The 24,848-nt window shown below is 42.6% G+C and overlaps 1 protein-coding gene across 2 annotated transcripts in view; it reads left to right on the top strand.

Moving 5' to 3' along the window:
- myo5b (myosin VB) overlaps positions 1 to 24,848 on the top strand; it is a 270,346-nt gene that overhangs the window by 131,632 nt on the left and 113,866 nt on the right. For both annotated transcript variants that reach the window (XM_048526919.2, XM_048526929.2), the window contains exons 10-14: positions 7,447 to 7,712; positions 9,698 to 9,779; positions 10,225 to 10,365; positions 13,435 to 13,557; positions 23,203 to 23,286. In XM_048526919.2, the coding sequence (XP_048382876.2) occupies positions 7,447 to 7,712; positions 9,698 to 9,779; positions 10,225 to 10,365; positions 13,435 to 13,557; positions 23,203 to 23,286 (696 nt within the window). The remainder of the gene's footprint in view (positions 1 to 7,446; positions 7,713 to 9,697; positions 9,780 to 10,224; positions 10,366 to 13,434; positions 13,558 to 23,202; positions 23,287 to 24,848) is intronic.

The following is a 24,848-nucleotide window of genomic DNA, read 5'->3' on the forward strand; positions in this document are numbered from 1 at the left end:
TCAGTATCCTCAATGAGCATGATCAAATGAAGAAACTTTGAAAAGTACTGAAATGTAGATCTCAAGAATCATCAACATTAAGAGCTGGGAGGAGAAAGTAACAACTTGAAGAAAATTGGTATGCTTTTAAACTGTTCAATAGCACCTTGTGGTTTTCTGCTGATTAGCTAGAGACATTTTAGTGTTTTCCCTGATCGAGCTGCTTACTGAGTCTGATTCAATAACTTAGTTGTCACTAGAATCAATAGGCAGTGTCATTAAAGGCACAGTTGATGCACATATTGCAGCAATAACCTCTGTCAACAATTCCACTTTTATCTGTTTACGGGGGAGGTTCCTGATAATAGTGTTTTGTGCAGCGATCTTTGTTTTTTATTCACTTGTGGGACATGGGTGTTGCTGGCTGGCCAGTGTTTATTGCTGTCCCCTGTTGCCCTTGAGCTGCTGCCTTAAACTGCTACAGCCCACCTGCTGTGGGTTGACCCACAGTGTCATTAGGGAGGGAATTCCAGGATTTTGATCCCCTGACAGTCAGGGATCGTTGATGTATTTCCAAGTTAGGATGGTCAGTGGCTTTGAGGGGAACTTGGAAGTGGTGGTGTTCCCATTTATTTGCTGCCCTTCTAGATGGAAGTGTTTGTGAGTTTGGAAGGTGCTGTCTGAGAAACTTTGGTAAATCTCTGCAGTGTGTCTTGTGGATGGTACGCACTGCAGCAGCGGAGACCCGGTGGTGGAGGGAGAGGATGCTTGTGGGTGTATTCCAACCAAGCAGGCTACTTTTGTCCTGGATGCTGTCAAGCTTCTTAAGTATTGTTTGGGGCTGCACCCATCCAGGCAAGTGGGGTGTATTCCATCCCATTCCTGACTTGTACCTTGGAGATGGTGCACAGGCTTTGAGGAGTCAGGAAGTGAATTACTTGCCACGGTATTCCTAGCTTCGGACTTGCCCTTGGAGCCACTGTTTTTGCGTGGTGAATCCAGTTGAGTTTTTGACTAATGATAACCCCCCCAGGATGTTGATTGTGGAGGATTTAGTAATGGTAACACCATTGAATGTCAAGGGGTGGAGGTTAGATTGTCTGTTATTGGTGATAGTCATAGCCTGGCATTTGTGTGATGCGAATGTCACTTGCCACTTGTCAGCCCAAGCCTGGATATTGCCCAGATCTTGTTGAGTGTAAACGTGGATTGCTGCGATCTCTGAGTATTCATGAATGGTGCTGAACATTGTGCAATCGTCAGCAAGCATCCCCATTTCTGATCTTGTGATGGAGGGAAGGCCATTAATGAAGCAGCTGAAGATGGTCGGGCTGAGGACATTACCCTGAGGAACTCCTGCAGAGATGTCCTGGAGCTGAGATGACCGACCTCCAATAACCACAGCCGTTTTCCTGTGTGCCAGGTGTAACTCCAACCACTGGAGAGTTTGCCCCCAACATCCATTGATTCCCGTGTTGCTAGGGATCTGGTGACTGTCAAGTAGAATGTCAATTTTTTTTTAAGAGCCTGAAATTGTGTGAATGTTCCGTCCCAAAACACATTGCTTTTTTTTATTAGAATCCCTCCAGTGTGGAAACAGGCCCTTCGGCCCAACAAGTCCACACTGCCCCTCAGAGCATCCCACCCAGACTCATCCCCCTATAACCCACATAACCCTGAACATTACAGGCAATTTAGCATGGCCGATCCACCTAGATGCATGTCTTTGGACTGTGGGAGGAAACCGGAGCACCCGGAGGAAACCCACGCAGACACTGGAAGAATGTGCAAACTCCGCACAGACAGTCGCCTGAGGCTGGAATTGAACCTGGGTCCCTGGCGCTGAGAGGCTGCAGTGCTAACCACTGAGCCACTGTGACTTCTCATTTATTTCTTTACTTTTCTTATTTCTTCACAGGATATGGGCATTGATTGCAAGGTCAGCATTTCTTGGAATTGATTTCTTCTAATTTCCTCGAAGGAGGCCATTTTCTTGAATACAATCAAATATTTTCCTAGATGTTTGTCAGAGGGCAGTTTTGAATCAGCCATTATTTTCAGACAGTTACTGTTTTCATTGTTTTTGTGGAATGCAAGCATCAAAGCCAAGGACAGTAATTATTACCTTTCCCTAATTGCCCTTGACTTTCTCAGCCGTTTCAGAGGGCCGTTCGGTGTCAGCTATATTGCTGTGGGTCTGGGTTCACATGCAGTCAATTGTAAGGATGGCAGATTCTCTTCCCGAGAAGGCATTAATATGTAAAGTACAATGAGTGACAACATTCATTGATTGATAGGTTGACAACACTGCACGACTAGCTTTCAATTAAGATTGATAAGTCGCCAGGCCCGGACCAGATTTGTCCTCGGCTGCTTTGGGAAGCGAGAAATGCAATTGCTTCGCCACTTGCGAAGATCTTTGCATCCTCGCTCTCCACTGGAGTCGTACCTGAGGACTGGAGAGAGGCAAATGTAATTCCTCTCTTCAAGAAAGGAAATAGGGAAATCCCCGGCAATTATAGACCAGTAAGTCTCACGTCTGTCGTCTGCAAGGTGTTAGAAAGGATTCTGAGGGATAAGATTTATGACCGTCTGGAAGAGCATGGCTTGATCAAATACAGTCAACACGGCTTTGTGAGGGGTAGGTCATGCCTTACAAACCTTATCGAGTTTTTTGAGGATGTGACTAGAAAAGTTGATGAGGGTCAAGCTGTGGATGTGGTGTATATGGATTTCAGTAAGGCATTTGATAAGGTTCCTCATGGTAGGCTCATTCAGAAGGTCAGGAGGAATGGGATACAGGGGAACTTAGCTGCTTGGATACAGAATTGGCTGGCCAACAGAAGACAGCGAGTGGTAGTAGAAGGAAAATATTCTGCCTGGAAGTCAGTGGTGAGTGGGGTTCCACAGGGCTCTGTCCTTGGGCCTCTACTGTTTGTAATTTTTATTAATGACTTGGATGAGGGGATTGAAGGATGGGTCAGCAAGTTTGCAGACGACACCAAGGTCGGAGGTGTCGTTGACAGTGTAGAGGGCTGTTGTAGGCTGCAGCGGGACATTGACAGGATGCAGAGATGGGCTGAGAGGTGGCAGATGGAGTTCAACCTGGATAAATGCGAGGTGATGCATTTTGGAAGGTCGAATTTGAAAGCTGAGTACAGGATTAAGGATAGGATTCTTGGCAGCGTGGAGGAACAGAGGGATCTTGGTGTGCAGATACATAGATCCCTTAAAATGGCCACCCAAGTGGACAGGGTTGTTAAGAAAGCATATGGTGTTTTGGCTTTCATTAACAGGGGGATTGAGTTTAAGAGTCGTGAGATCTTGTTGCAGCTCTATAAAACTTTGGTTAGACCGCACTTGGAATACTGCGTCCAGTTCTGGGCGCCCTATTATAGGAAAGATGTGGATGCTTTGGAGAGGGTTCAGAGGAGGTTTACCAGGATGCTGCCTGGACTGGAGGGCTTATCTTATGAAGAGAGGTTGACTGAGCTCGGTCTCTTTTCATTGGAGAAAAGGAGGAGGAGAGGGGACCTAATTGAGGTATACAAGATAATGAGAGGCATAGATCGAGTTGATAGCCAGAGACTATTTGCCAGGGCAGAAATGGTTAGCACGAGGGGTCATAGTTTTAAGCTGGTTGGTGGAAAGTATCGAGGGGATGTCAGAGGCAGGTTCTTTACGCAGAGAGTTGTGAGAGCATGGAATGCGTTGCCAGCAGCAGTTGTGGAAGCAAGGTCATTGGGGTCATTTAAGAGACTGCTGGACATGTATATGGTCACAGAAATTTGAGGGTGCATACATGAGGATCAATGGTCGGCACAACATTGTGGGCTGAAGGGCCTGTTCTGTGCTGTACTGTTCTATGTTCTATGTTCTATGTTCTAATTTCAGATTTTATTAATCAAACTCAAATTCCATGATTTACCGCAGTAGGATTTTAAACTTGTGTTCTCCGATGAATAGACTAGGCCTTTGGAATACAAGTTCAGCAACATTACCACTACACCATTATCTCTCGATATATTGCCGACATAAACGCTGGACAGTATAAAGATAGCAGATTTCCTTTCCTAAAGGGCAAGAATGAACCAGTTGGTTTGTGATCACCATTATTGAGAGCATTTAATTCAAGGCTTATTTAATTAACTTGACTTTAAATTTCTTATTTGCTGTTGTGAGATTTGTATGTTAGTAGATTTAATATTTAGGTCATAACTTCAAGCCAATTTCAGACCTGTCCAGCAATCTAACAATGCTGCTGATACCAGTATCTCACTGTCATTGTACCTCATACTGGATTGCAGTAATGCTGCTGTTCATTTCCTATAAGTGACCCCTGCACACTGAGTCAATTTTTAATAATTTTATTAACCAGCTAAATTATTTTGATTGAATCTTATTTAACTCCAAAATCACCCATTTAAAGCAGAGCATCAGCAAACTATGAACCCTTAAGAGCCAGATGGCCATTCATTACCCAAGTTTACTTGGGAATAATGAAGACTTGCTATGGGATAGCGGAGATCTACTGATGGTGATGGAACTATAGCTCAACTTATGACTAATGTGGTACTGCCTTCAGTGGGGGCTAGGATTTTTTGAATCATCCACTGGACGAGCAGGTTGCTGACTGGGCCAGCATTTATTACTCATCCCAATTGCCCTTTAGAAAGTGATGGTCAGCTGCCTTCCTGAACACTGCAGTCTGGTTGGTGTAGGCGGATCTGCTGACGAGAAAGATCAAGGAATAAAAATAGAGAAGCGTTCTTTCCTGCAACAGCAGCCCCTCTCCAGTGAAGCCACAACCACCATACTCAACTTAATCAGAGATTAAGCCTTTATAGATGTTAATAAAACCTCTGCTGAAATCTTACTCCGACTAATTCAATACAGCTAACATAAATTGTAGCAAGTTCATTCAGGACAGTTTAGGTTCTACACGTGTCTTAATTTGAAAAGATTCTACATGGATCAAGATTTTAATTAATGCCACAGAAAGTATAATTTGTTGGTGAACCTGTGCCGAGCCTCCTTATTCACAGAGCAATCCAATTTGTATAAGCAGCAGCAAGCATTTTATATATTGTGCACAAGATTTAGCTGTAGCTCAGTTATATCCAGCTTCGGATTGTGGTACAGAACAGCGAAAACCTAATTGCAAGTACTTTACATGAGAATTTTTAAAGCTATTTACATGCTCTCCTTGTGATTAGAAGTAAATTGCTGCTGTATCGATATTCTATGTTCAGTATTTATCTAGACTTTCTACACAATTATCTTCAAATGCGACTTTTCTATTTATCAAGCAGCTAGAAAGCTTCTCATGTGAAAATGATGTTGGCATCACAGGTTTGCTGTTTGACTACAGCCAAATTGCCTCTGCTGTGCTCTAACAAAGGCTCACTGTACCTTTTAAAGGCCTATTTCTGCTCCAGAATGGCATTTCTCCATTTGACACCCCAACAACTCTGTAGCTTCCCTGCACCATTTTCTTAATTACTACTGTGGCTCTTCCTCTTTAATGTGGAGAGTGCTCGTCCAATATATTGGCCCTCTGAATGGGCTTGCATCCTCTGGAGGTTACCTCCAAGTTGGCCATCTCCTGGAAGATTACATTGGTGGGCGCACCACCAGCTTCTGGGGTTGGGTGGGGTTGTTGCCCATTGTTAGTGGTCAATTTCAGGGTTCTGACAAAATCCAGTTGAGTTTAACTTGCCGATATAGTTAAATTGTGGCACCAGGAACTTAACATAGAAAATTACAGTACAGTACAGGCCCTTCGGCCCTCGATGTTGTGCCGACCTGTCATACCGATCTCGAGCCCATCTACACTATTCCATGTACGCCCATATGCTTATCCAATGATGACTTAAATGTACCTAAAGTTGGCGAATCTACTACCATTGCAGGCAAAGCATTCCATTCCCTTACTACTCTCTGAGTAAAGAAACTACCTTTGACATCTGTCCTATATCCTTCACCCCTCAATTTAAAGCTATGCCCCCTCATGCTTGCCGTCACCATCCTGGGAAAAAGGCTCTCCCTATCCACCCTATCTAACCCTCTGATTATTTTATATGTTTCAATTAAGTCACCTCTCAACCACCTTCTCTCTAATGAAAACAGCCTCAAGTCCCTCAGCCTTTCCTTGTAAGACCTTCCCTCCATACCAGGCAACATCGGAGTAAATCTCCTCTGCACCCTTTCCAAAGCTTCCACATCCTTCTTATAATGCGGTGACCAGAACTGTACACAATACTCCAAGTGCGGCCGCACCAGAGTTTTGTACAGCCTCACCATAACCCCTTGGTTCCGGAACTCGATCCCTCTATTAATAAAAGCTAAAACACTATATGTCTTCTTAACAGCCCTGTCAACCTGGGTGACAACTTTCAAGGATCTGTGTACATGGACACCGAGATCTCTCTGCTCATCTACACTACTAAGAATCTTACCATTAGCCCTGTACTTTGCCTTCTGGTTACTCCTACCAAAGTGCATCACCTCACACTTGTCTGCATTAAACCCCATTTGCCACCTCTCAGCCCAGCTCTGCAGCTTATCTATGTCTCTCTGCAACCTACAGCATCCTTCGTCACTATCCACAAACCACCGCCCTTAGTGTCGTCCGCAAATTTACTAACCCATCCTTCTAAGCCCTTATCCAGGTCATTTATCAAAATGACAAACAGCAGTGGACCCAACACCGACCCTTGCGGTACACCACTAGTAACTGGTCTCCAGGATGAACATTTCCCATCAACTACCACCCTCTGTCGTCTTTCAGCAAGCCAATTTTCGATCCAAACTGCTATATCTCCCACAATTCCATTCCTCTGCTTTTTGTACAATAGCCTATTGTGGGGAACCTTATTGAACGCCTTGCTGCTTTGGCCTGTTTCCCACAAATGGAAGTAATAACTTGTAGGATTATTTTTATTTTGTGAAAATGATCATGATTGGTGTGTTTGTGTGTGAGAGAGAGAGAGAGAGTAGATTCCATGCCAGTTCTGGGCCCCACACACAGAGGGAAATCAGGCAGGATGCAAAATAGCCAAACAATCCACTACAAAAATCCATTCTATGCATCGGCTGATACATCCAACTTCAGCCTATTGTTCCATTTTTATTTTAGTTACCTATAGGTCACAAATGACCACAGGCATCACTCTCATCAGAGAGAGGGACAATTGTTTGTACAGTAATTGGCTGAAGGAGCACCACTCCACACGGGGCTAAATGAGACAGGCCTCCTTAAACTGCCAGACTCGGTACATGTGAACGAACCCATGCCATGATATCCTTCAGTATGAAACTAACCAAATAAAAATCCGAGCTTTACTTAGTAACCACCTGATATGCAACCACTATTTTACTGAGTTGAGGGATTTGGATAAGTTGGCTGGATGGAAAGCAATTGTGTTATGTTTTCAATGCATTACTTGTTAATTTGTCTGCTTTCAGAAAAACGATGAGCACTTGAACTATTTCTGTGATCTGCTGGGAATAGAGCACGATCAAATGGAGCACTGGCTGTGTCACCGCAAGCTTGTCACGACCTCGGAGACTTATGTCAAAACTATGTCCAAGCAGCATGCCATCAATGCCAGAAATGCCCTGGCCAAGCACATCTACGCCCAACTCTTCAACTGGATTGTGGAACACATCAACAAAGCGCTGTACACAACCAGCAAACAGCATTCATTCATTGGAGTATTGGATATTTACGGGTACAAAATGGAGTGTGGTTAACACAACATTGAACAATGTATAGCTATAGCTGCATTTTTCAAACTGTGACCCTTAGTACCGTTTGATCTAGTAAGCAGCAAATGTGGCAAGACACTTTTTCAAGAAAAAAAGAAACTGATCACATTATTGATACATATCAAAGTGAGGGACACTAGATTAGGAGTGGAAAACATCCTCATTTTGGGTATTCAATCAAATGCTCCAAGGTAAAGGTATAGAATGGTTAGTTGCAGAAGTTGCTTTGCCCTTAGTGTGCCCAGGCCCAACTTCCGAGAACAGCATCTGCTGCACCTGGCCACAATTATTAGTTCTCACAACAGCCGCATGGAATAACACTTTGAATTTGGTTCCACTTTTCTGTTTCAAGTCTTTTGACCATTAAAACCAGATTGAGATTGTTGAAAACCCACTTTATGTAGATTATTTAAACAGAGGAACTTTCGTTCCATCAGTTGTAACCACAAACAACCTCTTATTCCTGTGACTGAGAGGACTGCCTAGCTATGACATTGTCAACATAATTATCTTCCTTCCTGTCATTGTCAAGAATCGCTTAAATAGTCATACTTGACAAGTGCTCATTTACAGCAAACAGCATTGAGGATTTGCCTGATTTTGTTTACTCCCATATTTATTGTGACATGCTGAGGTACCATGACTGACAGACACTGAGACATATTCCGAGATCTGTCTGGTGTCAGTGCATACGATATATGAAACTATGGGCATTCCTGGTGTGTAGGCTTAATAATAGTGAGTTGGAACATTGTCTGCCCAAAACATTTGATGTTTAACACCCTGAGATTTGGTATTGATTTTGTGGGCAATCAAAGTCTCAACACTAGCTTCAGTGGTTTCTTTCAGCGCACCATGTTGGAATTCCACATTGCAATTTTGAATGATGACTGTTGGTTTATCAAGATGTTTGCTTTCAGGATGCTAGAGCTATTAACAGTGACGTAAACTGTGCTTAAAGTAATGAAATGGCAATGCGATATGTCATTAATGATGTTCACATTGTCCAGCATCTTTGGGCATGAAAGAGATCTCCTGTCTATTATGGATTACCACAAATTATTGACCTTTTTGTACCATTTTATCATGTGTAAATGGCTTTTCATACCATTAAACCTGCATAACTTAGATCTGAAGTTAGTGCACTTGCAAACTAATAGATGAATTTACAATGGGAGGTTAAATTTATTAATGAATAGCACAGAAACCCTTTTAACAAAGTAATAATTGATGAATACCAGTAAAGATCTCTGGGACAGAGCACCACCAGTTTCTGGGGTTGGGTGGGGTTGTTGCCCATTGTTAGTGGTCAATTTCAGGGTTCTGACAAAATTCAGTTGAGTTTAACTCGCCAATATAGTTAAATTGCAGCACCAGGAACTTGGTTGAAGTTTCTTTGGCTTGTTTCCTACAAATGAAAGTAATAACTTCCAGGATTATTTTTATTTTGTGAAAATGATCATGATTTCAGATCATCATTCTGTCTTCATTCCTTTATTAGACAAATTGTTATTGGAGACATTTTTAGAATGTCAATTTTTTAAAAGTTTTAATTAAAAATCATGCTTTTTTAATTTGTCTCTTTCTTTCTCCCAGTATGATCTTTCTTTCCTCCTCTTCACTTGTGTCTATTTGATGTTGAATGCATCCACTTTATTTATCTTCCTTCTCAGTCCTTCTGTTTATTTCTCAGTGGTAAAAGGATAGTATATTGGTCTCATTGTTTTTAAAAGTTGAAGATGCACTCTTGCCTTTGCACTGTTACTTCGAGAAACTTTGTGGGCAAGATATTTTAAAGCTGGGGAGTGCACGAACAAATCCAATTTGTAGAATACCACTCTCCAGCAATTATTGTTCTATTTAAACTCTGGTCCTGTCATGTTCTTAATAAAACTTCGTTGATTATTTGTGCAGGAAAATAATCTCTCATTCCCCCTCTGTGTTACAGGTTTGAAACATTTGAAATTAATAGTTTTGAACAGTTTTGCATCAATTATGCCAATGAAAAATTGCAGCAGCAATTTAACCTGGTGAGATTGCTGAACTACATTTTACTTACGCTCAAACCGTTTCTTTCAATTCTGACTGCATCAAGTTAACTTGTATTTGCCTTGACTCTAATGTTTCTCTTTAAACTGTTTCTGAACAAACATTCTCCTTAAATGGAAATTGCCAGGAATAGATAACTGTTGATGTAACCACTTTAGCTCCACACTGTGGGTTATCATAGGGGAACACAGCAGGCCAGGCAGCATCTGAGGAACAGGAAAGTTGACATTTCGGGTCGGGACTCTTCAGCCCCCATTTCTCAAGAAGGGTCCCGACCTGAAACGTCGACGTTCCTGTTCCTCTGATGCTGCCTGGTCTCCTGTGTTCCTCTAGCTCCACGCTGTGTTATCTCTGACTCCAGCATCGGCAGTTCTTACTATCTGAGAGTGAGTTATAACCACTTTGATTGTTTTCAATATTTCTCAGCATGTCTTCAAACTGGAACAGGAAGAATATATGAAGGAGCAAATACCATGGACTCTCATTGATTTCTCTGACAACCAGCCATGCATTGATCTTATTGAGGCAAAATTGGGTATTTTAGATCTGCTGGATGAGGAATGCAAGGTAACGGCATTGTGGAAGACTTTACTGTTGCGGAGCATAACTTTGTTTTAGTTCAGGAACAATAGTAAGGTGAATTAATTGGGCATGAACTCAGCAACTCACTCTGAGGCCAGTTTTAACAATACAGTACATACCGAAATTGCTGGTGTTGCTGTGAGACTCCTGCTTGGCTCAGCACTTTCAAACATCTTTGGATTCCATGAGAAATGTATTTTTGAAATGACACCAAACCTCCTATCTCTTGCACATTGCCAGTATGTAGGTGACATATTTGTTATAATTTGAATCTTCTGCTCAATATAAGTATTTCCTTTTAAACGTAGAAACAGAAGATAGGAGCAGGAGGAGGCCATTTGGCCCTTAGAGCCTTCTTTGGCTGATCATTCAACTCAATAGCCTAATCCTGCTTTCTCCCCATAATCGCTGATCCCATTTGCCCCTAGTGCTGTATCTAGCTGCCTCTTGAATACATTCAATGTTTTGGTATTAACTACTTCCTGTGGTAATGAATTCCACAGGCTCACCACTGTTTGGGTGAAGAAATGTCTCCGCATCTCCGTCCTGAGTCATCTACCCCAAATTGTCAGACTGTGACCCTTGGTTCTGGACAAACACACCATTGGAAATATCCTCCCTGCATCTACCCTGTGCAGTCATGTTATAATTTTATAAGTCTCTACTAGATCCCCTCATTCGTCTGAACTCTGGCAAAAACAATCCCATCCTCGTCAATCTCTCCTCGTACGTTAGTCCTGCCATCCCCAGAATCAGCTTGGTAAACCTTCGCTGCACTCCCTTGAGAGCTAGAACATCCTCAGAAAAAGGGACCAAAACTGTTTGCAATGTTCTTGGTGTGGCCTCACCAAGGCCCTGTATAACTGCAACAACACATCCCTGCTCCTGTTCTCAAAACCTTTTGCAATGAAGGCCAACATACCATTTACCTTCATTACAGCCTGCTGCACCTGCATGCTTACCATCAGCGACTGGTGCACAAGGACACCCAGGTCCCACTGCACACTCCCCACTCCCAAATTACAGCTATTCAGGTAGTAATCTGCCACCTTGTTTTTGCTTCCAAAGTGAATAACCTCACCTTTATCCAAATTATACAGCATCTGCCATTGATTTGCCCACTCACTGAACCTGTCGAGATCATGCTGAACGGTTTGTGCAGCATCCTCATAGTTCACCCTCCAACCCAACTTGGTATTGTCTGCAAACATGGAGATGTTACATTCTGTTCCTTCATCCAAATCATTATTATATATTGTGAATAGCTGGTGTCCCAGCACCGACCCCTGTGGCACCCCACTAGTTACTCCCTGCCAATTTGAAAATGACCCATTAATTCCTACTCTTTTTTTTAAACCCCTCTGTCAACCAGTTTTCTTTCCATATAAGTACACTCCCCTAATCCCATCTGCTTTAATCTTATGCATTAGTCTCTTAAGTGGGACTTGGCCAAATGGTTTCTGAAAGTCCAATTATACCACATCGACTGGCTCCCCCTTGTCAACTCTGCTAGTTACACCTTTGTAGAATTCCCACAGATTTGTCAAGAATGATTTCCCCTTCATAAATTCGTGTTGACTCTCTCTGATTCTGCCACTGCTTTGTAAATGGTCTGCTGTAAAATCATTGACAGTGGATTTGAGAATTTTCCCACTACTGCTGTTAGGCTCACTGGTCTATAATTCTCTCTTTTCACACTACCTCCCTTTTTGAATATTGGGGTGACATTAGCCATTGTAATGGCCTCCACCTTGCACTCAAATTCACAATCAAATTAAATCCAACTTCTTAATTTCCTCGTATTGTCTGTGCAATCCCACCTCCACTAGACAGTATTTACTTTGGTTTTCCTGCAGTTCCAGGTGTGCTAATATTGGCTTTAGAGGCAACTTCGCTCATAGGATCCAAACTATTTCTTTACCTTGCAAATCCATTGCTGGAATGGGGTGTATCAAAGCCATCCTGCAGGATAATGACTACCTTGATCATTGTATATTGTACAAACTTAAGGATGTCCCTAAAGTGGTCATTCTTTGTCCTGAAAAGTACCCAAAGCCTGAGCAAATGGTAAAGATGTTTCATACTACTAATATGCAATAATCACACAAGTGGTGTTTGTTACTGACAGGATGCTGCTATTACACCAAAAAGACATTCTTTCAGTCCCCTTCCAAGCTGTTTTTAACCATCTCTTTGCACAGCCTGTTTCTTTTTGCTTAAAGCAGCAGTAGTTTGATCTTTTTAGTCCAGTCTAAAAATAAGGAGATAAAGATATCGTCTTCTCACTGGGACCAAGGAAGAGGAAAAAACAGGATGGGTTTTTTTGTGGAAAGATAATTGTCTAAAATGTGTGTGGTGCCATGGTTCTTGCAAAATCCTCTCCTCAGCTAAGACTCTTGGTGGAGGTCCTAATGGAGGAATGACTTCCAGAGGAAGAATGGCTGATCTGCAATTACTTAGTGCTCACTTACTGCTTACCAGGCTGGAGGAAGTATTTCTGTCCCTTTTGTACAGAAGCCAACAGCTCTCCTCCATTTTAGGCCAAGAGGAGGTGTGCAGTAAAGGATTGAAAGTGATTGAGTGTATGGGGGACGTACTCAGGTCAGTTACTTTGGATCCCTTCAGCATCCCTCTCCCTCCCCAGCCCACCACCTTCTGAGCTGGTTGCTTGACATGGGCCCTATCTTCCTCCAACTAAATGGCTGAAGCAGTGAGGCGAAGTAATTAGCTTCCGTCTTGGGTTTCCATTGGTAATAGGTCAGCTACTCCTGCTGGTGGAGGCTGGAGCTGGTAGACTGCCCACTGGAGTTAATGTGCCTTCCACTTTCTTCAAATCCCAGTTAGCAAAAGAGTGTTAAGTCTAGCCTGATCTAATTTTTTCAATTATGAACGGAGGGGACCGGCACATTCTTTTAGTTGTAGCTATCAGTCCGACAGATGTACTGAAATAGTTCTGTGCGTCTGTTGTTTTGCAAATAGTGCCACTATCAAGTACTCTCTTTCCTGTGAAATCTAATTACCTTCTAAGTCAAAACGATTTTGTGCCTCATTCAGATGCCAAAAGGGACAGACCAGAGCTGGGCCCAGAAGCTCTATGACCGCCATTCAAGCAGCCTGCATTTTCAGAAGCCCCGGATGTCCAATACGGCCTTTGTTGTTATACATTTTGCTGATAAGGTAAGTTAACTGCAAGGTGATTATTGTACACATTGGGGTTTATATCCATACGCATCCAACAAATTTGTTCACTCTGTTTACATAGCCCTTATTAAAATGGAGGGTTAAAATGGAGAACCTAAAATGATACAGAAACTGACATCTGCATTATTTCTATTTTACTTTCCAGTTACAGTTTAGATTCTAATAAATTCTTCTTCACTTCAAAACTTAATTAATCCAATAAAAACCAAAAGAACTGCGGATGCTGTCAATCAGGAACAAAAACAAAGTTGCTGGAAAAGCTCAGCAGGTCTGGCAGCATCTGTGGAGGAGAAAACAGAGTTAATGTTTCGGGTCTGGTGAGCTCTGATGAAGGGTCGCCAGACCTGAAACGTTAACTCTGTTTTTTCCTTCAGATGCTGCCAGACCTGCTGAGCTTTTCCAGCAACTTTGTTTTTGTTAATTATTCCAATGTTCACCGTTGCAATTTCTTCTCTGCTGTAAATTTCAGGCCATTTTAAATTCTGTCAATTTCTTAACTTGGTCGAAGTTCTGTTCACCTATTATATGCTCCTTGATGTACATTGGCAAATTAGAAATCAATGTCTCAATTTCAAAATGCTAATCTGTGCCTTCAAATCCTTCCACTGCTGCCTCTCCCATCTCTGGAATTCCTCTATCCCAACAAGTATGACCTCTTTTTCCATCATTTCACTATTGGCAGCAACCCTCTGAGGGTCTAAGTTCAGAAATTCTTACTCTGGATCTGTCTCCTTGGTCACATTGTATCCGTTCCCTGGGCACCTCCTTCCAAGTTGTCATTCTGTTTTTAATTTCTTTGGTTCAGAGTCAATGCTTACCTCCAGAAGATGCATCAAAGTTGATGATTCAGTACAAAAATAGTTTCGGTACTTAAACAGTTTATGCAAGAATGGGATTAATTTACATCATAAGGGACTTTAACTAATTCATTGAAGATGCTGAGAATTGAAAATTCCAGACTAAGCCACAAAATATGAAAGTTTTATGAACATTTTCATTCCTAAACCCCAAGGAGAATTGAGAATTCAAAATATTAATCAATATTTACAATTGGCCAATTAAGTAGCACATGGCAACATATGAACAATTCTGTTAAGCAGATTGTAGGTTGTTCTTTTCCAAATGTTGCTCAGTACCTTTTTTTTTCTCTAAAGGGATTAATTGATGTAGCATTGATTTTGATAGGAATGGTGTATTTGTGGAGAGGGAATTATTTTCTTAAGGCTCATTAAATTTGAGTTCACGGCGTTTGCTTCTGATGCCACGTTCTAGTTTAAAAGTGGCATAATATTGCAGATCTAACATAAAAATTAACAATGTCATGTAACTCAATTTTATAATGCTGACACATGGCAAACACCACAGTTGATAATCCTCCAGTCAGGGAAACGACTAGCTATCAGGACCTGCTTTCTATCCTTCGGTTAATTTTAAAATCCAATTTAAACACTGACTCTCCTACTCCTTAAATCTCAGTTTTCTCAATCAGATTTTAATATGTTATATCGTCAAACATTTCCTTAGAGTCCAAACAGATCTAATCATATCTATTGCAACCTTTCAATCAACCCTGTCTATAACTGTGATCAGAGATATTGGGAACTGCAAATGCTGGAGAATCCAAGTAAACCAAGTGTGAAGCTGGATGAACACAGCAGGCCAAGCAGCATCTCAGGAGCACAAAAGCTGACGTTTCGGGCCTAGACCCTTCATCAGAGATCTCTGATGAAGGGTCTAGGCCCGAAATGTCAGCTTTTGTGCTCCTGAGATGCTGCTTGGCCTGCTGTGTTCATCCAGCTTCACACTTGGTTATCCTGTCTATAACTGTATCAGGTTCTCTTAATGTTCTCGTTATTCCTCCCCACTCTCCCACACTCCCCTGCCCTCCAATTTGTAAACACACGTTTACTACCTTGCATCTCTTCTTTGACTTATTGTTTGACAATTCACTTTGTTAAGCTGAATGCCATTGCTGTGTTATTTCCAAGCTCATTCAAGCTAGCAATCCTGAACCTCTTGCTTTCAAACTAGCAGAAATCTTGTCCTCCCCAACTCAAGTGGCATTTTTTTCCACGCAGTTCATGGGCTTTATTTCCCACTTTCTCCAGCTCTTGTTTGTACTCTTTGCCACTGCCACTGCCCCCGCTCCCGAAGCTTTCTGCTGCTGTCAACGTGCCCTTCTGCAACACCAAGATACCATGTCCAACATCTAGTCTGTTTACATCTCTTAAATTTCATCCTTTTTTCATCTCTATACATTTCCCTCACTGCTTCATTTCTTGCAACCTCCTCTCATTCATTGCTATACGATTCCCCTATTTTTCTCTCCTTCAATGCAATATACCCTTTCGCTACAATGCTGGTCCAGCCTGAGCTCTTGAAGTCAGTTCTTATGGTGGTTGCACACTGTAGACAAGAATTGCTGTAGAAAAGCAGCAAGTCTGACAGCATCAATGAAGAGAAAACAGTTAACATTTCAAGTCCAGTGACCCTTCAGGACTGATAGTAGCTAGGAACAGGTGGAACATAGTTGAAGATGGGAGGGGTGGGAAGGAGTGTTTGGGTAGGTGGAGATGGAGCCCAGAGGGAAAATAACAGCAGACAAAGGGATGGATGGTATGATTTCAGGGTGGAGAAATGAGCTGGTAATGGGTACCATGCATAGGTGAAGTACCAGCTTTTTTCTCTCTGGTGTACTGTCATCCAACCTTTGTCTGCCGAACTGTTGTTCTTGTGCTGCTTTGAACATAAAACACAGAACATTACAGCACAGTACAGGCTCTTCGGGCCTCGATGTTGCGCCAACCTGTGAAACCAATCTGAAGCCCATCTAATCTACACTATTCCATTATCATCCATATCCAATGACCATTTAAATGATGGTCTTGAAGGTTTCCTCTAATTTGTTTTGTTTAGTGATGACAAAGGTGTCATCCACGTAGCGAACCCAAAGTTTGGTTTGGATGATTGGCAGAGCTGTTTGTTCGAGTCTCTGCATTACTGCCTCTGCTAAAACCCTGATGTCGGAGATCCCATGGGTGTACCGTTGGTTTGTCTGTGGGTTTTGTTATTGAAAGTGAAGTGGGTGGTGAGGCATAGGTCCACGAGCTTGATGATGTTGTCCTTGCTGATGATCATCAATAATACCCTTTACTGGCATAACATTCACAAAAGAGGAGGAAAACAACAACAAACTGCCATTCCTAGATGTCACAGTAGAGCGAACAGTCAATGGGGAACTTCAAACCAGCGTCTACAGGAAAACAACACATACAGACCAAATACTGAACTACAGGAGCAACCATCCCAACACCCACAAATGAAGCTGCATTAGAACATTATTCCAATGAGCCACCACACACTGCAGCACAAAGGAACTACAAAGAGCGGAAGAAAATCACCTATACAGCGTATTCAAAAAGAATGGGTACCCAATGAACACAGTCCGCCCATTTCTCCGCAACAAACCCAAACAAACAGACAAAATGGGCCCAGAAACCATAACCACTCTCCCCTACATCAAAAACATCTCGGAAATGGCTGCCAGACTACTCGGACCCCTTGGCATCATGGTAGCCCACAAAGCCACCAACACACTAAAACAGCAGCTAATGAACTTAAAAGACCCTATACAGACAACAAGCAAAACGAATGTCACCTACAAAATACCTTGCAAGAACTGTGACAAACACTACATTGGACAAACTGGCAGGAAGCTAGCCACCAGGATACATGCACATCAACTAGCCACAAAACGACATGACCCACTATCACTCGTATCCTTACATACAGATGAGGAAGAACACCACTTTGATTGGGATAACACATCCATCCTTGGAGGAGCCAAACAGAGACACGCACGAGAATTCCTAGAAGCATGGCATTCCAACCGGAACTCCATCAACAAAAACATTGATTTGGAGCCAATCTACCATCCTCTGAGAAAAAGAACAGGAAATGATAACATCAACACAGGAAATGACATCACCAACCCAAGGAAACCTGAACAGATAAATGGAAAGCGGGACAGAACACCTGCGCTTCACTGGAGGTTCACTGATGATGTTACCTAGAATGGTGACGAAACGTCTGAAAACGACCCTTCCAGCTCAGCGAGCAAACTTACATCCAGAACCTCAACCTGAGCTACAAATCTTCTGAAAACTCGCTATGTCCCGTTGTGCTAGCCATCACCGTCCGAGGAAAAAGGCTCTCACTGTCAACCCTATCTGATCCTCTGATCATCTTGTATGTCTCTGTTAGGTCACTTCTTGACGGATGCATGGCAGATGCAGTTTAATGTGGATAAATGTGTGGTAATCCACTTTGGTGGCAAGAACAGGAAGGCAGATTACTGTCTAAATAGAGTCAAGTTAGGTAAAGGGGAAGTTCAACGAGATCTGGGTGTTCTTGTAATCAGTCAATGAAAGCAAGCATGCAGGTGCAGCAGGCAGTGAAGAAAGCTAATAGCATGCTGGCCTTCATAACAAGAGGGGTTGAGTATAGGAGCAAAAAGGTCCTTCTGCAGCTGTACAGGGCCCTGGTGAGACTGCACCTGGAGTATTGTGTGCAGTTTTGGTCTCCAGGTTTGAGGAAGGGCATTCTTACTATTGAGGGAATGCAGCGTAGGTTCACGAGTTCAGTTCCCGGAATGGCGGGACGATCATATGTTGAAAGATTGGAGTGACTGGGCTTGTATACTCTTGAGTTTAGAAGGATGAGAGGGGATCTGATTGAGACGTATAAGATTATTAAGGGATGGGACACTCTGGAGGCAGGAAGTATGTTTCCATTGATGGGGGAGTCCAGAACCAGAGGACACAGTTTAAAAATAAGAAGTAGGCCATTTAGAACAGAGTTGAGGAGAAACTTCTTCACTCAGAGAGTGGTGGATATATGGAATGCTCTGCCCCAGAAGGCAGTGGAGGCCAATTCTTTGGATACTTTCAAGAAAGAGATGGATAGAGCTCTTAAAGGTAGTGGAATCAAGGTTATGGGGATAAGGCAGGAACAGGATACTGATTGTGGATGATCAGCCATGATCATAATGAATGGTGGTGCTGGCTCAAAGGGCCGAATGGCCTACTCCTGCACCTATTGTGTATTGTCTCTTAACCTTCTTCTCTCTAACAAAAACAGCCTCAAGTCCCGCAGCCTTTCCTCGTAAGACCTTCCCTCTATACCAGGCAACATCCTGGTAAATCTTCTCTGCACCCTTTCCAATGCTTCCACATCTTTCTTATAATGCGGCGACCAGAACTTTACACAATACTCCAAGTGCAGCCGCACCAGGGTTTTGTACAGCTGCAACATGACCTCACGGCTCCGAAACTCAATCCCTCCACCAATAAAACCTAACACACTGTATGCCGCCTTAACATTCCTGTCAACCTGGGTGGCAACTTTCAGGGATCTACGCACATGGGCACCAAGATCCCTCTGCTCGTCCACACTACCAAGAATATTACCATTAGCACAGTACTCTGTATTCCTGTTACTCCTCCCAAAGTGAATCACCTCACACTTTTCTGCATTAAACTGTATTTGCCATCTCTCAGCCCAGCTTTGCAGCTTCCAATGTCCCTCTATAACCTGCAACATCCTTCCGCACTATCCACAACTCCACCGAATTTAGTGTCATCCGCAAATTTACTAACCCATCCTTCCACGCCCTCAGCAAGGTCATTTATAAAAATGACAAACAACAGTGGCCCCAAAACAGATCCTTGCCGTACACCACTATTAACTGAACTCCAGGATGAACATTTCCTATTCACCACCATCCCCGTCTTCTTGCAGCTCCCCAATTTCTGATCCAAACTGCTAAATCACCCCCAATCCCATGCGTCCGTATTTTCTGCAATAGCCTACCATGGGGAACCTTATCAAATACTTTACTGAAATCCATATACACCACATCAACTGCTTTAGCCTCATCCACCTGTTTGGCCACCTACTCAAAGAACTTAGGTTTGTGAGGCACGACCTACCCTTCACAAAAACGTTGTTGACTATCCCTAATCAAATTATTCCTTTCTAAACAATTATAAATCCTATCTCTTATAATCCTTTCCAACATCTTACCCATACACCTCAGGAAGGACATACTAGCCCTGGAGCATGTCCAGCGGAGATTCACACGGATGATCCCTGGAATGGTAGGTTTAACGTATGATGAACGGCTAAGGATCCTGGGATTGTACTCATTTGAGTTTAGAAGGTTGAGGGGAGATCTAATAGAAACTTACAAGATAATGTATGGTTTAGAAGGGGTGGACGCTAGGAAGTTGTTTTCGTTAGGCGGGGAGACCAGGACCCGTGGGCACAGCCTTAAAATTAGAGGGGGTAAATTTAAAACTGAAATGAGACGACATTTCTTGAGCCAGAGAGTGGCGAGCTTGTGGAATTCGTTGCCACGGAGCGCAGTGGAGGCCGGGACGTTGGATGCCTTCAAGGCAGAGATCGACAAATTCTTGATCTCACAAGGAATCAAGGGCTTACGGGGAGAGTGCAGGGAAGTGGAGTTGAAATACCCATCAGGCATGATTTAAATGGCGGAGTGGACTTGATGGGCCGAATGGCCTTACTTCCACTCCTATGTCTTATGGTCTTATGGTCATAACGAAGTAAGGCTCGCTGGTCTGTAATTACCAGGATTGTCTCTACTCCCCTTCTTGAACAAGGGGATAACGTTTGTTATCCACCAGACTTCTGGCACTATTCCTGTAGACAGTGATAACATAAAGATCAAAGCCAAAGGCTCTGCGCTTCATATCTGCCTATATGCTCACTCTCCTAGCTCTGTGTCTCATTCTTGCTCTGTCTGTCTTGCACTGGCCCTTGTGCTGTCTTGCGCCATCTCCTGACAATTGCTGATCTCCCCACTCCCCCCGCCCCGCTCCAAGTTATCGAGTTCTGCAGGAGGGTCACGAGAGTCGAAACCTTGATTTTGCTTTGTCTCTACAGATGCTGTCAGACCTCCTGAGAACCTCTAACAGCTTGTTTCACATTTCCAGCATCTGCAGATCTTTACTGTTTTATCGTTGTAAACGAGAATTGCTGCCTTTGCAAGAACGTTTGTACGTTGTATGGAACTATTGGGATAATTACCAATAATGATGAGTTTTGGCTATGTGTCGGTAAGAAAAGACTGGCCTGGCCCAACTTGAATTTTGTGAGAAAATGCTGACACAGACTGCGGGTTCAAAATGCTGACAGTTAGCACATATACGACTGACAATTCACAGCTTTCGAGCTGTTCGTGCTTAAAGGCTTGCCTATAACCATCAAGCTGCAAAATTGATTGAACACAGCAACATAGTTTGCTTTGCAGTGCGACTGCCACCTTGCAGTTGCTGACAGAAACATTGTAGGCACTTGATTATGGGGGAGAAATTGAAAAATAACAAGCCTAATTCTGAAGTGGCATGTTAGAAAGCAGTTTACAAGAGGCTTATAAATTCTAAATTAGCTTGCGATATATGTGTATATCGTGTATATAACTATGCTTTATAATCTGTACTGGTGTACACCCCTGATGTCTGCAGGTATTAGATGCTAAGAAAGCCACATGAAATTAAGGTGAAAATCTTAAATTTTGTCACTGTGGGTCCAGCCGTTTTATACAATATCTATTCCAGTGACGTAGAATATTTTTCCGTTTTCCAAAATGTTTTAGTTTTGGAAAAGAAATGGACCCCTTTAATTTCAAATGTTCCAGCAACAAAACCAGTTCCACTTAGTTAAATGTTTCAGGATTGTTTGTGTACTTAGCCACGAGTAAAGGGATTTCGACGTTTTCCTGTTTGAGAGGTTAACACATGCTTTTGGTTTTCCACAAGTTTGTAGCAATGATCCCAAAGTATAAGTGAGAGTTGATGAACCGCAAGTCGAATATTTTTGAAAAATATTAGCAGATCTTGGAATAACTACTGCTTGGAAAAGTACCTGCTGCTACTTCCCTACGGACTTAGTTGGAAAACGTGCAACTGTTAATATGGAACTGAGCTTTAGTTATGAAGAATGGGTTGAGTTTCCAGATTACTTGAGGTGATGGTGTATATGATGGAGTAATTGTGGAAATGTGTTCCCTCAACATTTTTAATGGATGACAGGAAAGTATTTGAGGGATGTTCAGCGGGTGATGGGAAAGGCAAAGGTAATGTCATTGGCCTTTATTTCAACATAGTAGGGTATAAGATATAATATAAACATGCAGAGGTCTCGCTCTAAACTACACAAGGCACTAGTTAGACCATACCTAGAGTATTGTGAACCTTTTTGGGCCTTTTGCCTAAGTGAAGATATACTGGCATTGGAGGCTATCACAATATTCACTGATGCTGGGCATAAAGGGACTGTCTTATGAGGAGAGACTGAGTGGGTTGGGCCTGGACTCATTGGGGTTTAGAACAATAAGAGGTGATTTTATTGAAGCATTCTTGGTGGGGCTTGACAAGGTAGATGCTGAGAGGTTATTTCCCATTGTGGGAGAGGCTGGGATCATTTAACATGGAGATGTGAAGGGATTTCTTCTCAGTGCAACAAATCTGTGGAATTCTTTATTGCTCAGGGCTGTAGAGCATTTGTCATTCAAAATATTCAAGATTGAGACAGATTTTTATCAGTCAAGGAATAGAGGGCTATGGGGAAAGTGGAGCTGAGGATTGAGGTCAGCCATGGTCTCATTGATTTGTGGAACAAGCTTGATGGGATGAATGGCCTATTCCTGCACCCACCTCTTATCATGTGTGGACAAATCAGCTTTCTGTTCTGCAAAGACCTCAATTTACATATGTCCATAATGGCTGAGTGGTGACTTAACTCCAGTATTGAACAATTAATTTAACCTTTTAAGGAATGTGGGAAGGCCAGCATTTGTTACCCATTCCAATTATCCTCGAACTGAGTAGCATTACTTGGTGGATCTGGAGTCAAATGTAGGCTAGACCAGGTATGGGTGACATCAGTAACCCAAATGCATTTTTACAACAGTTGATAAGGTTTAAAATCATCTTTACTGAGGCTAATTTGTTTAATTCTAGACATGTGAATTAAATTTTTAAATTCCACCAGCTGCTACTATGGAATTTGTACCCTTGATCCCAGACCATTAGCCTGAGCCTATGGATTACTTTATTTTAGTGACATTACCTCGAGGTCACTGTCTTCATGCATGTCTCTCTGAATGTTATATGTACGCTCGTGCATCAGTGTCTTTTCCCCAAGAGTCTTCCATTTCACTTCCTCTTTCGTTTTTGTTTCGCAGACAGCAGCTCGTTCTGGGTGCCATTACTTGGGCATTGTTAGATCTCTTTGTGTGAGCCTTTACAGTGAAAGTGACAGACTATAAAAAGCATTATGGCTGACTTCAGTTCCACTCTTGTGTTTCCATTAGAAATCAGGAACTTCTGACAGTTTATGATACAATTAACAGAACATTTACTAACAGCCCCATTATACGTTCTTTAAAAATTCTGTCCATTAATATCTATAGAAGGTTGGGGCACATTAACTCTTGGTTACACTTACGTAAAGCTGCTTTTAAAAGTGTGTTTCTGTCAGCTGGTATCTATTGGGTGTAGCCTCTTTTATATATTGCAATGTTATTGTCTTCCACAGGTGGAGTATCAGTGTGATGGCTTCCTGGAGAAAAACCGCGACACAGTACACGAAGAACAGATCAACATACTGAAGGCCAGCAAGGTATGATGGCCCAGGTTAAAATCCACTTCCTTTACATCTGCAGTGCAGCCCAAGGCTGGTGTAGCCTTCTCAAGGTTAGGCATGTTCCCAACCAGTTCCATGGTAATATTTGACAACATGAAATTTGCACCACAAGAAAAACAGTGATCTGAATAAAATGTTTTAGTTTATGAATGCTTCACATTTTAAGTGCTCAGCAAGGTGAATAAACTGCTCATACTTTAAGCCAAAGTGAATGTTTACTTTCTTAAAATAACTACGTCATTTTAAAAAAGTCAGTCATCTTTTTTCTTCTTCCCCCTCTTGTAAACTTTGAATCATTTCATGGATGCCCTTCCTAAACCTGATTCGTGGTATTTTGTTAGTGTCATCCTGTTTCCTCCATGTTTCTTAATATTCCAACATGATAGAAAATCTTGATTCTGTTCTTCAGAGATAGTAAGAACTGCAAATGCTGGAGCCAGAGGCAACACCTTGTGGAGCTGGATGAACACCAGCAGGCCAGGCAGCATCAGAGGAACAGGAAAGCTGATGTTTCGGGTTGGGTCCTGGGCCGCCTCCAGTGTCACAATTACGTCACCTGCAAACTAGAAGAGCAACACCTCATATTCCACCTCTGGAACCTACAGCCTAATGGCCTAAACTTGAAATTCACCAGTTTTAAAATCTCCCCACCCTCAGCCTCTTCTCATATCCAATCCTCCTTCTCATCCCTGCCACCATGACCTGACACAACCTATCCATCTTCTATTCCCACCTATCTGCCCCGCCCATCCCACTGACCAAATCCCACAACTCCCTACCTGCACTCGCCTATCACCATTCCATCGACCTTCCCCAGCCCCACCCCTCCTGTCTTTCTCTTTACTTCTGAGCTCTCTTTTGTCTCCCCATTTCTGAAGAAGGGCCCTGACCTGAAGTGTTAATTTTCCTGCTCCTTTGATGCTGCCTGGCCTGCTGTGTTCCTCAAGCTCCACACTCTTGATTCTATTTTTTTTTGTTACATGTGAACTCTCCATTGGGAGCAGCTGGTTATATTGGTGTGACAGTTTTGGTCTGGAGAGTTAGATTGGGTATGCACCTTTTTAATGTTTTGCTGTTGACCCCTTCCATCATGAAACTTTGAGCACCTTTTATAGTTGGGTGAAACTAGATGCTGTATAGACAAGGCGGCCCCTCGACGCCCAGTTGCATTGAATCACTGAACAGTACAGAACAGCTTAGGTGGAGCTTTTTCTATCATATTTTTCCCTCTATGTAAATGTGACAGATGTGAAAATAATCTCTCTCTGTTGGCTAACAAAATATTTTTGAATATCGAAAGAAACACAGGAAGAGGTTAAAATTGAATCAGAGGTAATGGGAACTGCAGATGCTGGAGAATCCGAGATAACAAAAGTGTCGAGCTGGAAGAACACAGCAGGCCAAGCAGCCTCTTAGGAGCACAAAAGCTGATATTTCGGGCCTAGACCCTTCATCAGAAAAGCTTTTGCGGTCCTAAGGTGCTGCTTGACCTACTGTGTTCATCCAGCTCCACACATTGTTATCACAGACAGAGTTTG

The sequence above is a fragment of the Stegostoma tigrinum genome, chromosome 1 (assembly GCF_030684315.1).
Source record: "Stegostoma tigrinum isolate sSteTig4 chromosome 1, sSteTig4.hap1, whole genome shotgun sequence".
NCBI classification, from domain to species: Eukaryota; Metazoa; Chordata; class Chondrichthyes; order Orectolobiformes; family Stegostomatidae; genus Stegostoma; species Stegostoma tigrinum.